Source organism: Crotalus tigris, unplaced genomic scaffold (assembly GCF_016545835.1).
Source record: "Crotalus tigris isolate CLP2741 ecotype Arizona unplaced genomic scaffold, ASM1654583v1 scf7180000017623.1712378, whole genome shotgun sequence".
NCBI classification, from domain to species: domain Eukaryota; kingdom Metazoa; phylum Chordata; class Lepidosauria; order Squamata; family Viperidae; genus Crotalus; species Crotalus tigris.
In genome coordinates this window covers 1,133,029-1,153,621 of record NW_024096518.1, presented here as the reverse complement: position 1 = coordinate 1,153,621, position 20,593 = coordinate 1,133,029, and the positions used below count along the sequence as shown (strand labels likewise).

Genomic DNA, 20,593 nt, shown 5'->3' with positions numbered 1-20,593 from the left:
TGTGTACCTTTTTCGAGGATACGGTGGTCCTCAGATTGGATCCTTCCTTCATTCCAAAGGTTAATACCTCCTTCCACAGGTCCCAGGAATTAATTCTTGCCAATTTTTGCCCGCTTCCTTCACATAGACTAGAACGGCAGTGGAATAAATTGGATGTACGCAGGGCTCTGCGTCACTATGTTAAATGAACTTCGGCCTTTCTCAAGTTGGAGGCCTTATTTGTGTCCTTTCAACCCTCTACCATGGGTCGGAAGGTCTCCTCTTCCACCATAGGTAGGTGGATTAGGGCATGCATTACTCGGGCTTATATTTCCCTGTCACTTCCAGTTCCTGCACAAATCACAGCTCACTCAATGCACAGTGCCGCTGCATCTGTGGCTTGGTCCACACAGGCTTCGGTCGAGGAGATTTGTAGGGCTGCGACGTAGTCCTCCCCGTCTGCATTTATTAGACATTACAAGATAGATAGTTTTGCAGCAGCGGATATTGCGTTTGGCAGGCGGGTCCTGCAACAGGTAGTTTCTTCTCAGGGGTCACAAGCCTAAACTTCCCCCCATAGGGACATGAGTGGCTTTGGTATGTCCCATCCAGTGGTTTATACACTCATCATGCTGGAGAAGGGACGTTGTCTTATCTGAATGCCTTTTCTCAGCATGATGATGTAGAATCCACACCCTCCCATTAGGGTAGTCTAGGCAGGTGTCACGATGATTGGAGCCATTGCATCGGACTTCGTAAGGGATGCTTCACCTCATCAAAACTGGGAGGATACACCCAGAGGGAGGCATGGCCAAAGTTCTGACCTAGTCCCTTCTGAGCAGGAAGGCTGAAATTACCCATCCAGTGGATTCTACATCATCATGCTAAGAAAAGGCATTCAGGTAAGACAATACCCCATCTCTGCTACATTCTTGCCTAATGCCTCTTGCGCATGTATGAGACTTCTCATACATGCGCTATAACTTTTTTCTTATGTCTGGGGCACTTTGGGTGATATATCTTTCAATTAGGAGGGGGCGGTTTTGTGCCATTTCCATATCAAGACCTGTGTTTATTTTATAAGCTTCTATCAGTCTGCTGAGAAAAGCGGTTTGTGATTCATGTTTCTCTTGCCAAATACTAGTTACTGCAGCATAATTAACTGGACGGATTGCTGCTTCTCTCAGGGCTTCTAAACACAAAAGCCGATAATTGTGCAACAAAGTTTGGTGCTGTGCATCATTAGCATTCCAGTTTGGTCTTTCTTCTATTGCATCGGTATTTCTGCTTGCCTGAGAATTCGCTTCTCCCTCGGGGTGTCAGCGGGCAAGTACTTTTAATTTCCTTAATCTATATTTTTCTCTTCCTTCCATATCCAGTAAAGTAGAAATAAGTTGTTTCATATCATCCCAGGTGGGACTATGCGTCTGAATAATGGTGGAGAATAGGTAGGTCTATTATTTCTTGAGGTTTTTCTGAAAATGGTCCATATTGCTGACGCCAATTAAATAGATCAGTGGTTATAAAGGGAACATACTGAAGCATTGGAATATTGGTGTTATTTGGTCCAGGGACCAAGACTTCTCTTAGAGGGGCTATCATTTCTTCTGTTTTGACCCCTATTTTCGACTAGAAACTGATGTTTTGCTTTCATCGCTATCTAAGTCCTGTTCTTTTTTCTGAACGGTTTTATCTTCTTTTACAGTATCTTTCTTTCCACACCGGCTTCTGGTTGAAGATGGACTTCATTTCTTTCAACTGAAGGGGGTGGAATTTGCTGATGTATTCTCCCTTCTTCTCTTCTAGGAACATAGGGAGGGGGTCTGGCAATTTCCTCCCTGTCTTCCTGGCTCAAAATCTTAGCTTTTGTCTGAGGTTTGGCTTTTTGGCATGCCAAATATATTTTAGCACATTCTATCTGACGCTTTGCTAACCATCGAGGCTTTTTCTCAATATTAATCTGCCATTGGTCTATATAGGGATATTGGTCCCAATGACCACTTCCAGTCACAATTTGATGAACCCGTGCCACGAGTTCGGGATTCGCCGATCCCTCTTTGGGCCACCCTACGCCAAAGGTGGTCGATTCAGATTCACATAATCTTTTTAACATGGCTGGATTTGGTCTTGGATCCCCATAATCCCTAGAAAAATCCTTTTTGAAATTTCCTAACATGCACTGAAGCGGCATCTGATCAACGCCCTTCTTTGTCTGATTCCCCCCCATTTCTCCCTAACACACTACCACCGACCTGAGGTGCTGGACGTTCCAACGGTCACTGCAGAAAATGCGATGGTTTAACCACCCACACAATCCTACCTATTGAAGACTTAAGGATGTCGCCTTGTCTTCTAGAGAATGATCAGTCCCCTCTTCTGATCCAAAAGGGATCAGGTATCCCCTTTTACGATACTTGCCTGCAGGTGTTCCAGACCCTTCCCAGGATTAAAGACCTGTCTGCTACCCTCGGTGGATCCTTGACTAGAGTGCTTCGCTGGCGGGTGAGTTCAGTTCCCTTCCCTTCCCATCGAGGTCTCCCCGTAGACAAAGGCCACGGAGCCAGCTTGGAGGAGTCATCATTAAGAGAGTGGCTCCCCACCAGGGCAGTCCGTCTGGAAGGTCAACGGCCTTTTCCCAAAAATCCCGTCTGGAGTGCCAGAATTCTTGTAGAAAACGAAAGAGACTTTTACGAATTCCAGAGGGTGTAGCAGAGAGATTTATTGCGCAAGGTTCAGAAGCAGTGAAGACAAGCAATTCTGAACCCTGGGGGCGGGTTCAAACTACAGTTTTATACTTTCCCTTTCTCAGGAACAAAGGAACACACATAGAAATCTACATTGTAATACATTAGATTCATTTCTCATGGGCACACAATGGAGAATCTGCTACATACATTGTATCTGAATGCAATGTGCATTTGGTTAGTCACATATTGTTAACACAGCTTTATTCCAGTAATTATGCAGACACATCATTTTAATGATTTTTCATTAGTATTATTATTATTCCACATTATTCTATATTATTCTACCTTAAGACGAATACAATGTCATGAAGATATGGTAGTAAAAAAGATATGGAGGCAGACTTGGGCAAAGGAAATAAAAGCCAATGAAAGTTGCTAGACCAGTGGTTCTCAACCTTTCTAATGCCGTGACCCCATAATACAGTTCCCCATGTTGTGGTGACCCCCAAGTGGGTGTGGCCACCAATAAGAGGGAGTAGGACAGCTAGGGAAAAGGGAAAAAAATGGCGGACAGCGTGGTTTGGCGACCCCCGTGAAATGGTCGTTCGACCCCAAATGGGGTCCCGACCCACAGGTTGAGAACCACTGTGCTAGACAAAAGATGATATAGGCTGTTTTATAGTGCCATATATTATGAATCTGTCCAGTTTATAGTTCCTCTGTTTTTATGGTTCAGTGTATTGTATTAAAATGCTGAACTGGATTAATGTTTCAAAACCATTTTGGGAAACTGTAAGAACAGGTCTTAATGTCCATTTCTTGGCCTGGATAAAACTGAGAGTTTTACAAGCTATAAGTAAAAATTATGGTTCCTAGAGCTTCTCCATTAGTCTGCATCCAGTACCACACTGAATTTGAAACAACCTAATTACATTTTAGTCTAGAATGCTAAGTGAATCCAATCATGTTTATGATTCAGAGTGCTATGAATACTCAAATACTGAGGTTAATAAAGTATATTTATTCTGTATACTTCTGAAAACTTTGCCAAGAAAACTGCAGGGACATAATTCAGACAGTTGCCAGGATAAGATGACACACACAACAAAAGCATGTCATATAATCACAAATAGATGTATTTATAACCTGATTTATAAATGTAGTGTAAAAGTAATAATATTATTTCAATTACTTCAAAACAGATAAACTGCTGGATTTCAGGTCCCTTTTTCTGTCAATTAAATCTAATCACAAAATCTTGCTCTGATGGAATAACGCAATATGATTTGTATTGGTACATATGCAAAACAAAACCGTTTAATTATCGTTATTTTTAAGTTATACACTGCTTTGGATATTCAGTTTGAACAGTCAAGCAAAAAATATAGAATAAATTGCTAATTATGAGATAGTCGAAAATCCCTTTATTACTGCTGGAACAATTATCTTTGCCTTCAGAATTGTGTTACTGTAAAAATTTTCTTTGACATCGTGTAATGGAATAAACTGCCAACAATTTTCCTTCTACACAATGAACGTCTAAATGCTGCTTGAACTTGGTTCTCAGAAATATCTTGCAGTACCTTATTTGTAGGACAAAGAAGGCGGCATTTCTTTGCCGTCCAATCCCTGCTGTCAAGAGGGATTGGACGGCAATCGGAAGTTTTTTGGCGTCACATCCCTTCTTCCCTTTTTTTTCTAGGCGCCGGGCGGTTTCCGGATTAGAAGGAAGGAGAAGTAGCTGCTGGGTATTCAGAGGCAGCTCGAGCGGAGAGGTGGACAACAGGAATGGCGGGGCCTTACGAGAAGTCGGCCGTGATAGTAACGGTCACGTACGGTAAGAAGTCATGCCAAAAAACGGGAAAAGGAAGGGGTCTTAGCTGACTTAGAACAAGTCTTAGCTGACTTGTTGCGGCTGCTGATCTCTGACTCTCGCAGTCTCGCGAGGCTAACTGGGTTTGTGAGATAGAGTGTCCACAGAAACTGTACAGGAATTCTCTTCGTACCTCTTGTGTTGGTGTTTTCGCCTCCATTTCCCCATCCTATTTCTATTTCTTTTGAATTTTGATCGAATTTAATCTAGCAGTTGGCTTGGTAATTACTTCTCCCAGTGGAAGTAGCCGTACTGTATTTTGGTGAGTGCGTGCATAAATAAAAAACTGGTAAAGGTAAAACCACATTTCGACTACTTCATGCTTAGAGCAGCTAATGCTGTCGACAGAGCCCATCATCTCATATGACAGTGCTTTTGATGATCTTTGTATGCATGTTAGTTGTAGTTCTACCATAGCAACTAGGTTGGGAAGGCTGAACTAGACTTCTCATAGATGCATGTAAAGTTAACAATTAGATGAGGCATATACAGTGGCTGGATCTACACTTTATCTTGTTAGGTAAAACTCTTAACAAAGAACTGTGCCTTTGGAATAGCTTATACCTGGATATCTGGAACATTCTGTCCTTAACTATTTTCATAGAATGGTAAAAACATGGCTGTTTGAAAACGTATTTAGAATGAATTGGTCATGCTGCTCCTAAAGAGTGGCCTGTCAGATTGTTAAATGTTATTAATTAATTTTTAAAATTAATATAATTAAAATTATAATTCTATAAATCATGAAATGGAGCAACATGTAGGAACAATAATAGCTTTATTACTGACAGTCAACTAGGTGGCTTTAGCAACTAAATCCCCCATTTTCCAAAATCTAGATTATAATATACTAACAGTGACCAGTGTTATAGAATTATTGGAAATGGTACTGAGATGCTAACTCATAATTCATAGTGTGTACTGGCATAAAAAGATTTATATAATCATATGAATAAACCTCAATTGGCTGTAATTCACAATACAATTACTAGCCTTCTTCGTAAAAAAATATGTAACAATCCATCAATTATTGGTTGGTTATCACATTAAACTAAAACTAAACAAATTATGGCTTATCTCATTTATCACCTTAATGGTCATATTAGGTTTTATATGGCATACCAAGGACTATACAGATAGTCCTCCGCTTATGACCACAATTGAGCCAAAATTTCTGTTGGCAAGGCAGTTAAGTGAATTTTGCTCCATTTTACAACCTTTCTTGCCAAAATTGTTACGGTAAGTAAATCACTATAGTAGTTAAGTTAGTATTATGGTTGTTAAGTGAATCTGGCTTTTCCATTAACTTTGGTTGTCAGAAGTTCACAAAAGATGATCATATGACCCTAAGACACTGCAACTGTCATAAATATTTTAAGCCTCTGAATTTTGATCATATGACCATAGAGATGCTGCAATGGTCATAATTGTGAAAAATGGTCATAAGTCACTTTTTGCAATGTGGTTGTAACTTTGAACAGTCACTAAACTAATATTTGTAAGCAGAGAACACCCTATATTCTAAAAGTTGATAGGCTACTTCTTTTTCTTCATATGTGTCTGTTTTCATTTAAAATTTATGGGGTTTAGGGATAAAATGAGTACACACACACACACACACACACACACACACAAACAGAGGTTCATTTAATTATAAGTTTAGTAAATTGTATGAACCCAGCCAATTATGGTTTATTCAGTAAGTCATAATTAACTAAATTATGAGCCATTTTTCACATAAGGAGCTTAGCCTTCTTGGAGTTAATTCACTCAGTTGTTTGAAGCTAAATCAGAGGAAGAATTGGGCTTAAGGAGGAGTGCTTTAACAACAGCCTGTTTTGTTACAGATATAGTTTCCCAAACCCATGGTCTGATGTTTATATTAATTCCTATATTAATTCCTATTTCTGCCCCTACTATTGTAACATTTTCTGTCTCTTAAGAAACAATGGAACAGAACTGGAAAAGTGAAGGCTTTTTAAAAAAAAAGTTTCCCTTTTTTATATATGGAAAATAGGAAAGTTTTAGGAGAAAACTAATATCCAATGAAATTTTAATTTGAATAATCTATATAGACATTTATTTTTGTTATATTCCAACCTGTAATAGAAGTTTTTTTTTTATCTTTGGGATAAACTGCTATAGTTCTTGTTCAGACCCTAATGTAGCAATCTCAGTATCAATAAATATTCTCAGTCATCTAAGTAGTTGTCTGGAAGTTGTGGCAACTGGACTTTTTCTTTTTTTGGTTTGAAACGTTTCTCTTCTTGAAGAAGCTTCAAACATAGCTTTTTCAATCTGAGCAAGTTGTTTAGGGTGGGCCTTATATATATGACCTCTTGGATTGTTTTATCTTATCTAAATAGGCTTGTTAGGTGAGTAGGCAGATAATCCTTAAGAGCATTGTCCTAAATCAGCGGTTCTCAACCTATGGATCGCGACCCTATTTGGGGTCGAACGACCATTTCACGGGGGTCGCCAAACAAGGCTGTTCGCCATTTTTCCCCCTTTTCTTTAGCTGTGCTACTCCCTCTTATTCTATTGGCTTTTGAAAGCCAATAGAATAGACTCTATGCAAGAGACTCTATTCTATTGGTGTTCGAAAGCCAATAGAATCTATTGGCTTTCGAAAGCCAATAGAATAGACTCTCTTGAATAGAGTCTAATTCTATTGGCTTTCAAAAGCCAATAGGAATTGTCCAGGCTGTCTCTGTCCTGCTAAGCCCGCCAAAAGCCCCAGTCTGCAAACGGTGCTGCAAGGCAAACTTTCTGGAAAGCTTCCCTCCCTGCTGAGCAACTACTAAAAGTAAGTAAAAGAGGGCGAGGGGTGGGAGGCTGGCGGGCGCAGGGAGGGTTGCTGGTGCGCGTGGGGCCTGGCGGGTGCCTTACCTCCCTTGGGCTGGGCCAGCTGGTGGCCCAGCTGGTGGTCAGCCTGCGCCCTCGCTCCCGCGTGCTATGGATGCCCAGGAGCGCCTGGGCGTGCCTGACACTGCACCGAATGTGCGGTGGCCAATGTAAGGCTAGCGGGGCAGCGGCGGGCACAGGGAGGGTTGCTGGCGCACATGAGGCCCGGCGGGTGGCTTACCTGGTGGCCCAGCTGGTGGTTGCCCTGCGCCTCGCTGTGGCAAATCTAGAAGGATGCGAGACAAAGAGCAGGGGAGGGGGGGAGAGCTTCGACTTCCACCAAGCTGCCACCTCCCCATTGCCCTCCACGCCAGCCGGCTCCGCCGCCAGACCTCCCAGCTGACGGGTGCAGGAGTTTGGCGCTGCGGCGGCCTCCCCCTTGCCCTCCGCACCAGCCAAAGCATTGCCTGGCATTCCAGCTTGTTCGTGGGAAGGGGCCGAGGCCAGTGTACCTGGCGGGCGTCCCATGGTCCCTCTGCACACGCGCTTGCCACTTCTGGCCACGGCCGCTCGGGAACTGGGGTGCCCCTCGGCCTGGGAGTCAGGCGGGACCGTCCCTGGCAGCGTTATTGGCAGCCTCTCCCGCTTTGCAAGGAGGCACTGCCTGAAGAGAGCGCTTGGCGCGGCGGAAACTCCCGCGGGAAGCCCGGCCACATGGGGCGAGGCAGCTGGGGCCGAGGCGGCGCTGGGCGGAAGTTGCTTGTTGATCTCAGGGCCAGCCATGGGGAGCCGGTTGGAGGCAGGCCGTGGTACCAGAGTCGGAGCTCCGGGCTGCTGTCGGGCGGGAAGGGAGATGTGGTGGGTGCGGCACCTTTTCTGCAGACCCGCCTTCCTCCTCGGCGTCTTCGGGGCCCACGCCGTTGGCTGGCCAGGAACCGCCGTGCTTGGGTGAGGAGTCAGCAGCGGCCGGCAAGGCCCGCGGGTGCCAGTGCTGCACCTGTGGGAAAGCGGGCCTGGCTCCCACTGTGGGAGGCCGCCGTGGCGCCTACCTCCTGTGCCATCAGCTGGCGATCCCCGGACCTGCGCCCGTCAGCTGTAACGTCAGGCAATGCTTTGGCCGGTGCAGAGGGCAATGGCGCTCAGGAGGCTGGAGGGGTGGGCAGGTCCCGGGGGCGGCTGGGAGAGGGCAAGAGGTGCCGGGATGAGGATGGGGGGCTCCAGGTTGGCAGGTGTAAGAGGGCAGCCGGCGGTTCCAAGGTGCGTGGATCCTCCGCGCAGCTTCTGATGCCCCGGATGTGCCGCCGCTTGGCTCTCCGCCAAGCTCTCTGCCAGAGCCTCCCCGGGCAATTGTGAGGAGCTGCTTGTGCGTCCTTGGCAGCGCCTCCCCCCTTCAATCTCCTTCCTTCTCCATCTCCTTCCTTTCCCCTTCAATTTTCCTTCCTTCCTTCCATCTCCAACTCCATCCCTTCCCCTTCAATCTCCCTCTCCTTCCTTCCTTCCTTCCTTCCTTCCTTCCTTCCTTCCTTCCTTCCTTCCTTCCTTCCTTCCTTCCCCTTTCCCCCTTCAATCTCCTTCCTTCTCCATCTCCTTCCTTTCCCCTTCAGTCTTCCTTTCTTTCTTCCTTCCATCTCCATCCCTTCTCCTTCAATCTCTCTCTTCTTCCTTCCCCTTCAATCTTCCTTCCTTTCTTCCTTCCTTCCTTCCCCTTCAATCTTTCTCTCCTTCCTTCCCCCTTCAATCTCCTTCCTTCTCCATCTCCTTCCTTTCCCCTTCAATCTTCCTTCCTTCCTTCCTTCCTTCCTTCCCCTTCAATCTCTCCTTCCTTCCTTCCCCCTTCAATCTCCTTCCTTCTCCATTTCCTTCCTTTCCCCTTCAATCTTCCTTCCTTCCCCTTCAATCTCTTTCTTTCTTTCCTTCCTTCCCCCTTCAATCTCCTTCCTTCTCCATCTCCTTCATTTCCCCTTCAATCTTCCTTCCTTCCTTCTCCATCTCCATCCCTTCCCCTCATAAACTGCTTGTAAACTGCTTTGATTCTTCCATTTATTGTTTAAAATGGTTTAATACTTCCATTTATTTCCTTTTATTCCCTTAAAACTAGTTTAAATCTTCCATTTGTTACCATTTATTCTCTTAAAACTGATTTAATTGTTTTGTTTATTTCTGATCCACGAAACCTATAACCTCCATGCCATTTCTCACTCTTCTTATTCCTTTCTGCTTTGCTTTTTACTCCCTCTCTTTCATATACTTTCTTTCATCTTCAGTGAAAGAAAATCCCTCTAGGTCCCCACTGCTTTCAAATGAAAGCAGCCTGTTCTTATTTATTATTTACTAACTTTCTGTAAATTTTGGTCCCACATTTAAAGGCAGGGTAAACATGCATTAAAATACATGCAACGGCGGCACAGCATTAATAGTGGCTGGGGCTGTTTTTCTTGCCACGCCCACTTGGTGGCCATGCCCATTTGGTGGCCACGCCTACTCTGCCACACCCACTCGGCCACACCCCTGGCACCTGGTGATGTATAAGTGGTTGGGGGATCACCACAACATGGGGAACTGTATTATTGGGGTCGCAGCATTAGAAAGGTTGAGAACCACTGTCCTAAATCCTTCTCTTAGGTCTTGGGTGGGTGGTTAAGTATGGCCTCCTTGGTGAACCTGTGAAGTAGTCTTGATCTTCCTGGGGACTGATGCAGAAGCAGCCTAAAAATGGGGGGCAGGTTGTGTCTCAGGCCTCCAACTCTAATGAAGAAAGGATTTTCCATTTTAGCATGAATGGATTTTTTCATTCTCTCTCAAACCATCTATCTTTATCTTCCCTGTCCAAAATGTGAACATTATGATCTTCAGAAGAGTGTCCTTTTTCTTTTAAGTGAAGGTATACTGCTGGTTCTGGTCCTGTGGTATTTGAACTACTATATAATGTAATAGAATACTTTATGTGGCCAAGTGCGATTAGACACACAAGGAATTTGTCTCTGGTGCAGAGGTTCTCAATGTACACGCAAAAAACAGTACAAATAATCATAATAATGATATACCAATAGGAGATAGTAGAGAAGATGGGAAAGATAATAATATAGCCATACTACATGGGTAAATAGACATAAGACAGTACTGCGGGAATCAGGTGTTTACTAGAGTGATGGCATGTCTCTATATTTAGTTGTTTTGGGATGCAATTCCCTGAAGCAGCATCCCAAGGAAAAGAGTTGAAACAGTTTATGTCCAGGATATGAGAGGTCTGTAAATCAGGAGTGTCAAACTGCCAGCCCGCATTCATCATACTGGAGCCGCGCCCATCCCATTGCCGGCAATAGCGAACAAGCTCCGATACATCACGCGATGTCACGTGACGTCGTGAGTTTGACATGCCTGCTGTAGATAATTTCTTGGCCCTTCTTCTGACCCATGCAATATAGAGGTCCTCTATGAAGGCAAGCTGGTTGCAGTTGTTTTTTTCTGCAGTCCTAACTATCTATTGGAGTCGGTACTTGTACTGTTTAGTTGCTACACAAAACCAGACAATTATAGAAGTACAAATGACAGAATCAATGCAGAACTGTATCAATAGCTCCTGGGGCAGTCTGAAGTTCCTAAGTTAATGCAGGAAGTACATTCTTTTTGTGCCTTTTTAATTATGGTTCTAATCTTAGGTATCTATTTTAAATCCTGGGAGATTATAAAATCCAAAAACCTGAAGGACTCTACTATTGATACCGTGCTGACTAATATAGTAAGAGGTGGTAGAATAGAAGGGCTCCTCCTAAAATCCATTCTCATCTCTACAGTTGTAAGCATGTTCAGATTATTCCATCTGCACCATAGGGCTAGTTGTTCAATCCTATGCAAATTCAACACTTCTTGAATGAGATTGGTTGTTGTAGCATCTGCAAACATCAGTACTTTAATAGAAGGTATGTAATGTGTAGAAGGTAATGTGTAGCCACATCCCCTGCAACACCACCATAGTCATTTGATCAATACTCCTTGTTAACTTCCAACAAGCAGTCAATGAGGAAGCTTGCAGGAAATCTGAACCCACTCTCACTACTTTTTCGCCTGGCTGTGGTCATTTGGTTTATTGGTTTAGGTAAGAAAATATCTCTGAAACCATGACCCAATGCATCTTTGGTTTTCTAGTGTGATATAATTTGCAAAACTCAAATTAGAAATAAAAAATAAAAATACTTAAATACTTAATCATTGCATTTTAATACTACTTTGCAATAGTGTAAGAGAACATGATACTCGGTTGTAAAATAGAGTAATATAAAATTAAGTTTAAAATTAAATATATCCTTTTGTTTCTAGTGAGGTTGAGTTATATATATATCTTGTTTCACAATCCATTTCTTACTGATAAGATATTCTTAAAAGTGATATCATCATTACTTTCTGCAAGAAAAATATGAAATGGAGAATTTCTGTAGCTTGCTTAGAAATTGGATTTAGAAGTCGAATTAAATACAGGTGACAAATGTCATAATAAAAGTAACAGTACAACCCAAGGTGGCAACAGTTTCAGATTTTGCCAGAAATGGGCTAAAAGCTTCTCTTAAACGTCTGAAATTTTGGCATCTTTTTTCCTCTCAATTTTTTTCAGACTATTCATTCTTATCTGCTTTAAGCTACAATAACTATAAGCATACAGTATTACTCAAATGACTTATGGGGCAGCCAAGCCAAATATTTTCCAAGGAAGTTTGTATTCAAACTGTAATTATTCACATCCAGTGTGTGCTCCCCAGAAAAGATATAAAGTGAAATACTGTAAAAATGGCTATGTTTTATCTCTAGTTGGAACAAACCCTTGTGAATACAAGTGCTGAAAACAGCTGTTTTAAGCTCAGAAACTTTCATGATCAGAATTTTTTTTGCTGATTTAATAAAAATCTTAAGTCAGAAAAAGAGTTTAGTTTAGTGTCTTATCACAAAGTAATTTTTCTACCTTTTGCCAGACAGCTGATTTGCTGCTAAAGATGGTCTTTTGGCTGCACATAGCTTTCTAGATTTGAATGATCCAAAATGACCCTTGGACAAATGTGGACTTACCTGAAGAGGAATCTTGATTATTGCAATTTTGGATAGGAGTGGCCAGAGCATTGGGTCTCCACCATTTCCTTTCAGTTATCTATTTTTTTAAACCTGCCTTTGTTTTAACCCCACATTTTGATACTTTTTCCTTTTGACCTTTAGTTTCAAATATTAATTGACTGGTTGAATGCTGAATTATTCTAAGCCCTTGCTGGTATTTAAAATAGATTCTCTGTACTTTCTCTTATTACTTGACAGCTGTTTTAAACCATTTTCATTTTCTCCACATGGAAGTGCATGGCAATTCTCTAGGTCAGTGTTTCTCAACCTTGACAATTTTAAGGCATGTGGACTTCCAGAATTCCACAGCCAGCAATGCTGGCTGTGGAATTCTGGGAGTTGAAGTCCACATGCCTTAAAATTGTCAAGGTTGAGAAACACTGCTCTAGATAGTAAAAGGGATTGGAAATAATTTGCATTTGTACTGGACTTTCACTACAGGAATTTCATATTTTATTAATTTTTAAAAGCTCTGGTCTTCTGGTTTTTAATTTTTGATTTTTGCTTATATTTTTTACTGTGGAAAAGATTTTTTTCAACCTTCTCTGAGCTCCTTTGTCATGGTGCCTCTGCTGCCTTTCAGAATTCTTTATAACTCGCTGTAAAAACTCAGCTACAGAAGAACCTTGGATTAAAAAAATGCAAACAATAAATCAACTTAAAGACAAAGTCCTTTGTAAAGCTTTCAAAAACAAAATACTTTTCAATTTACAAGCCATAATTGAAACTTTAGTTTAAAAGTTTGATAAATTAACAATGGTTTTAAATCCACCTAAGGATGATCAGTAACAACAACAATTATCAAGTCAGATTTACACTGGATGGGTTAGAATTTAATTTGCTGCTAGCAGAGCTGAAGAAGGAGCCCAGTTTGAATGCGGGCTGCTTGGAGAAAGCTGAAGGGGCTATGGATCTTAAAGATTCAAAGCTGCCAAAATTGATGACTGATGAAATGGATTCTTTCAAGAAGATTGATGGAGATAGGGGAGTAGAATTATTATATTTAACTAGAAAATAAATATTAAGAGACATGTCTCAACCTACAGTAGGGCCTATGACTTTGGAAATGAGAAGCAATTGTTCAGAAAGATCTTAATTAAAATTTTAAGGAAATTTATTATTAATAATAAACAAAGATAATGGATCAGAGACAATGTTTGTGATGTGTGGTAGATAAGAAGCTGTTGTAGACCTACAAGTTAAATCAGTAACAGATTGTTAACAGAGGGTTTTAAAATTTAACTTCACTGTTAGATTACCAGTTAACTACATTTTTATACACAGTAGATAGATAGCAGGTCAACTGGTTGCAAATACAAAAGACCCTTTACTCCTTTCTCCAAAATACACCTGAAGACAAGGAAGAAGATTCTAGAAAATGGAACAGAGAGCGGGTGGGGGAAATATCTAGAGAATGTGGATGGGCGGAGTCCCCCCCCCAAATACTTTACCTAAATTGTCTTTCTTATGCCAAGCAACTTTCACAAAAAGAGAAAGAAAATTCTTGGGTGATTTAATTGCCCTGGCCTGGAAAGTTGCTTGCCAAAGAAAGAAAGCGAGAGTTAGTCTTAAAAAACAGAGGATTTGACCTATCAGAGGGGGCACTATCTGTCTGAATATGATTAAAAGAACGGATGACTCTTAGATATAACTAGATTTTTATAATGGAAGATATTATTTAGAATTAAAATAGCATTTTATTTCTTTTGATATGGAAAATTTAAAATAAGAGAAGGATTGGTATGAATAAATTTTTTTAGCTATATAAATGTAATTAATATTGAGAGAATCATAACTGACAAAATACTTTAAATATTGATGGGAAAAACAGGATATTGACTTATGAATTGATATTATTGTTATTTATATAATATTATTAAAATATGATGCAGATATCTAATTCTGTATACATTAATAGTACTAAGAATTGTAATTGTTTAATGAGGGGGAAATTTGCTGTAGCATAGAGAGTACTTCCTTCTAAAAAGTATTTGTTTTTTCTTGAGGCATCATTCCTAGAAATCCTCTAGTATCACCAATCTCAGTAAGAATGGAACAAAATTTCCTCTAGTTTCCTGATCTTTATATATAACCTTTATAATCCAGTCTTAATAGCAATATTTTATAGTGATCCTTTGTCTCAAATACCCTGAAAATTATCAATCAGGCAAGGCTGTAATCCACAATGTTCCAAATTTCAAAATGTTCAACCTCTCTGCAGCCAGACATATTCAAAAGTCAATTTTTTCTTTCTCTCCCACTAGGTCTTGAGATTAAAAGTCCAAGCTCAGTAGGTATTTATAGTCCATGAAGGATGATTAATATTTTCCTTTATTGCCAGCTGTTCTCCCTTAAGCTGAAAGTCACCAAGCAGCCAAGAAGCTAGTTATAGTGCTATACTCAAATCCACCACTGGATGTCATTCAAAATCCATTTTCCAAAGGGTTGATTTCTTATATTTCACCTCAATAGTTTTTTTTTCCAAAGAGAAAATCTTAACAATTATCTCAGTTCTCAGATTTACCAAAACTGTAGCTTTGTATTACTTTCACTTCAGTATTGTGTATTTCTGTCCCCTGTAAAAAAATTAAAATGCTGCTTCCGTTCACATCTGGAGGTTTTAAGCTTCTTGGGAGCCTTTCCCAGGAAAATCAGTTGTAAAATAGTAAAGAAAGGATCAGTATTCTCACACAGTCCAAATATGCTGTTTACAATGTGCTAATTAAAGCTTTTGTTTTTCAATTGTCAGCAGCTAATGGCTGGCCGCAGAAATGTGGCCAGTCTTTCTCCTGCTGGTTTAGAGGGCTTTCCTTGGATCAAACAGAGAGACCACCACCTCTCAGTGATCTACAAGGCATCCCTTCTTCATCACCTCTTTAGGCGACTTTAGGCCCTTTTCAAGGCCCCCAGCAGGGCGAAATCGGGTGAGGAAGGCAGAGCTCTGCCTTCCTGCGTCCTGTTTTACCAAGATACAATTTTTTCACCACGACACACAATTTTTTACTAATATGCTTTGTCTAGTTTTGTTTTTCTGAAGTTTTTTGAAGTTTGTATTTTAATTTTCTGAATAAAATAAAAATTTATGAGGAAAAATAGTTTAGTTTTTTTAAACAAAACATTTTTTAAAGAAAAAAGCTGTAATGATTAAAGATGATGAGGTGAAAACCAATGATATCCAGACCAGACAGATCTATTATATGGACTTTGTTGTCGAGGCCAAAATAATAATAATAATCGAAAGGTTTTTTTATTTAAAACTGAAAGGAAATTAAGGTTGAATCCTTGGGGCTGACATTTATGCGTTAGGCTCCTATATATTTACCAAATGATTGTTGTATCTGTATTAAAAAAACTTTAATAGTAAAAATCCTTGAAATATCTGCTGTTACCTAGTTTTTTAGAGATTTTAGAATTAAAACTGCTTGGTCTAATCTTTGATAGAAGTCTAAAATCAGGGTAGATTTTTTTTAAAAAGGATTCTAATGTTAGTTGTTGTTTTTCCTGAATGGAACCTGAATATATTTTTTTATTGTTTATCTTCAGGCAATGAAAAGCATAATCTTCAGGTTGATTCTCAGGAAGATAGTCAACCAACAGTACATGATTTGGCTTTACTAACTGAGCAAGTAACTGGAGTTCCAGTTTCTTTTCAGAAACTGATATATAGGGGTAAGTATAACTTCCATGTATATTCAGGCATAAATCCTGTTAAGTTCTATCCAGATTACTCCCTGATATAGAATTGTAAACAAAGTGCTTTCTGTATTTAGTATTAAATATGTGGAAAACTGTGATAGTTAAAATAATTTCATATTTTATTATCTGTGGGTTGATTTTAAAATCATATACAATTATTTTATTGTTATTGAGGAAAATACGTAAGAGATTTTGACATAGAAATGTTTTCATAATATTTCATATCAACTTTTTTACTTAGGAATAGTTGAAAAATAAGGATATGTATATTAACAAAAATATCAGTAATAGTCAAGAATGATGGAAACCATTCCAAACTATTTCACTTGCTTTCTGTTTTTAATAATGTTAAAGAAAATTAAAATTTAAAATATTTTTAAAATTTGAAATAAAATTGAAATGTTAAGATAATTTCTAAACCGCTTATTTGATGGATTGAAAAAAACTTAATACAAAAATTATTTTGATTTAAAATATTGTGGTGGGGGAAAAATTTTGTAAAACATTTCATTCCTATAATGATAGTTCATGCATTTTTGAAGGAATCTGAGCTTAAAGCAGACTTGCTTTGAGCTCAGCATGCCTCCAAAATGCTACCTCCTTCCTGCCCCACTCCCCAAAGCAGTAGTCTTGCATTTGGGGCAAGAGGTTAATAATTTTATTGGAAACAGATTGCACTTAAGTTTTTATTGACATATACCATATATACGAAGTATAATATATTTTTTTTAAATAAAGTTGTTTCACACATTTTGAGTACATTTAAAACTTTATTTTTGTTTTGGTTTGTTGAATTTCCCAAAATGAACTTGAGGATTTGGTTATTCTTTTTCTATTAGGAAAGTCATTGAAAGAAATGGAACAACCATTGTCAACGCTTGGAGTGAAAAATGGTTGTAAAGTTATGCTGATTGGGAAAAGGGTAACTGTTTTTATGAAGTCTATATTGAATTTTGCAAATCAATGACATTGGTGAATATCCATTACGCGATAAGTATAGAATGGCATTGTATTCTAGTCTGTTTTTGGAACTCTTATATAATTTTATTTCATTTTATGTCGTCAAGGAATTAAAGGAACAATAAAAAAATTTAATTCTGCAATTTTTGCTCTTCCATTCAAACCCAAATACTTGCATAACTTCCACCAAACGATTTTGGTTTGGTTATGGCAGTATAATTGGACTCACACATTGTTTAGACTTGTGGTTTGTTCTTGCCATGTGTTGAATAAACCAGAGTGGCATGGTTCACATAATATAGGAAGTAAGAACCTAATAAATTACGTTAATAACTTAATATATTGATGAAATGTGAAACAATTCAATTAATGGAAAACTGTTTTACAGTACAAGAAAACCAATAAATAATCAAGATACAGCTTTTAGGGAGGCTTACAAAATCAAAATGTCCCTTATATAATTTTGTGCATCTATTAAACACACGCATTAAGACATCTTGTTGATCTTGGCCATGCGCTCTAGATCTATCCTTACATGAAGAAGAGTGTAGTCCCTGCTACTATCACTATTACTACTACTACCATTACTACTAGCAGCAAGCTTATAGGGCCTGTTCCTGGCTGTGATGTTGCATTGATGTGGGGTAAGGAATGCATCAGCCTCTCATCGTTCTCTGACTGGGTATTAAATTATTTCTTGTTATGCTCTTGCCCTACATCTAGTCAAGCTGCTGCTCTACATTTGGTAGTTACTGTATTGTTGTATTTGAAATTGATAACACCTTTGTTTATTTCTGCTATTTAATAAATTAATGTTTAATGGTATACTGTAGTACTCTTCATGTTTGTCTCATTTTATGAAAGAGCTTCTGTACTGCAGTCCTTAAGCTAATGAGCTAGGCCACGGGCCAGATGCATCATAGCGAAACCGTGCCCACCCCATTGCCAGTAATGGCAAGAAGTCGCGATACGTCGTGACACATCACATGACGTTGCAAGTTTGACACCCCTGAGTTAGGCCATATTTTGCACTTAAGACAAACTGAATTTGAAATATCTAACTAAAGTTAATTAATTAAAAATAAAGTATAATTAAATTTAACATTGAAGGTTAAATTAAAATTAAATTATTTTTAATTAAAACCTTTTTATTAAATTTAAATAAATTTAAATAATTTAAAGTTAAGAAATTACAGAAAAATATCCTAAAATCTACTGATTTTCCTGCAATATTGACTTAGAAACTGCAATTTTATGAACAGAGCTCTTTTAATCCAGTCTTCATTTCAGTGGTACAGTTTATTCACTATAGGAAATCCTCAATTTATGACCACAATTGTGACCAGAGTTTCCATTGCTAAGCAAGGCAGTTGTTTTTTCTTTTATACATAATTTTATTAAACTTATAAAAGTATAACATACATATGAAAAAGAAAATAGACAAAAAACGGAAAGGGTGAAAAGGGGGGAATGAACTAGCATAAAGGAGAAAAAAATGTTACTTTTTTCAGTGCAGTAGAATAAAAACAATAACATAGCAGCCTCAACTTTATACTTTTGCATACCTAATATGTATTAGCCATTTCTATAACAACAAACTTGTCTCAGCCGCAAATCTCAGAATCAGAGCTTCATTTTTTTTCTATTTCAAACACAAAATTCAGAAGTGGTTTCCAAGTAAAAATAGATGTATTCTTTGATTAAAATAGATAGTTTGGCCATCTCTGCTACTTCCATAAGTTTTTTCAGCCATTCTTCAATTGTAAGAATAAGTATCGAAAGTTCTTCAGTGACATGATAGCAGTCTTCCAGTACTTGAGGGATTGTCACAGAGAAGAGGGAATCAACCTATTCTTCACAGCACCTAAAGGCAGGATAAGAACAATGGAATGGAGATTGTTAAAGAGAAATTGAACCTAGAATTAAGGAGAAATCTCCTGTCAGTAAGAACAATTAATCAGTGGAATGGCTTGTCTCCAAAAGTTGTGTGTGCTCTATCACTGGAGATTTTAAAAAAGAAATTGAACAACCATTTGTCTGAAATGGTATAGGGCAGTGATGGCGAACCTTTTAGAAACCAAGTGCCCAATAATTGTACCCGCTCCGCCCCACGCCTGCCCAAAGGGCCACCCACTGTCTCCATGGCCTGCTGCAGATTGCCCAGGCAGCCCAGCAAGTCATGGCAGCCACACCCTATGCCCGCGGCCCGCAGCATTAACTGCGGGCAATGGGGCATGAGGGTGGGGTCTTGTCCCTGCTGCCCAACTGCCATGTCCCTGGCTGCACTGCTCTGTGCGGGCTGCACTCGGTGGTGACTCTCTGGGGGGGCTGCTGGTGAGGGGGAGGCAGGGGGAGACGGGACTGGGGTGACAGTGCACATGCCCATAGAGAGGGCCCTGAGTGCTGCCTCTAGCATGCTTGCCATAGGTTCGCCATCACTGGTATAGGGCAGGGGTCTCCAAGCTGAGGTCTGTTGGCCACTGGGCTGTGGGAATAGCTGGAAAATAAGTGCATGTGTGCATACAGCCCTCCACTTGTGCTAGCGGCTTGTTTGCGCATGCACAGGAGTGCTAGCGCTTCCACCAGTGTAATACGGGTACTAGCGGCCCATTTGCATATCCATGTGGGCACTACCAGCCCGTTTGCAGACACATACATGCGCCATCTCTGCTACTAGCCCCGCTGCGGGTGTGCGTGGCTTGCTTGCACATGTGCGTGGGTGCTAGTGCTCCCACCGTGCGCATGCCCATTTGGTAAGATTTCTCAATTACTGAGATTCTGTCCAATGAGGATAATTGTAAATTGTCCCATCTTAATAAGGTTTTTTTTTAATATCACTCCAAACGGACACAAATTTGTTTTTTAGAATTTGTATTTGTCAGAGTAACCACAAGATACTTAACCTTTTTCTTCACCTTGAAAATTGTCATTCTTGCCAATATTTTATAATCTGAAAAAGCTATCTTCTTGAGAAGCATTGTTTTTTTCTATTTGAGGGTTAGTAGGCTTCAAAATAAAGTCATATAACTTTTTCAACAAATATTCTATACAGGTTTTGGTTTTGCAGAAATAAAAGTAGATCATCAGCAAAGATTATCAACTTTCTTTTTAATTTTTATACACATTATTTTCTCCTTATGACTAAATATCTTTAGTAAAAACTTCACACACTAATATAAACAACAAAGGAGATAAGGGACATTGTTGTCTCACGCTTTCTTGAATTTCACATGGTTTGATTAAATCTCCATTATTAATGTTATTTGTTTGCTGTGATGTGTATATTGCTTTAATCCCTTGAATAAATTTCTCTCCAAAATACAAGACAAAATACAAATGTAAAGAGCCAGTTTAAGTTGTCAAAGGCATTCACCACAAACAGAAATATTAAATATTGGTTCTTATTGCAATATTGTAAGTAATCAATAACATTCAAAACAGTTCTCAAATTGTC

The 20,593-nt window shown here is 39.6% G+C and overlaps 1 protein-coding gene across 3 annotated transcripts in view; it reads left to right on the top strand.

Annotated features, from left to right (window-relative positions):
- The window catches only part of BAG1 (BAG cochaperone 1), a 105,833-nt gene that overhangs the window by 28,022 nt on the left and 57,218 nt on the right, over positions 1 to 20,593 (top strand). For all 3 annotated transcript variants that reach the window (XM_039332199.1, XM_039332190.1, XM_039332208.1), the window contains 3 exons: positions 4,369 to 4,503; positions 16,027 to 16,152; positions 17,019 to 17,101. In XM_039332199.1, the coding sequence (XP_039188133.1) occupies positions 4,455 to 4,503; positions 16,027 to 16,152; positions 17,019 to 17,101 (258 nt within the window). In that variant the 5' untranslated portion in view covers positions 4,369 to 4,454. Of the gene's footprint in view, positions 1 to 4,368; positions 4,504 to 16,026; positions 16,153 to 17,018; positions 17,102 to 20,593 lie in introns of those variants that run through there.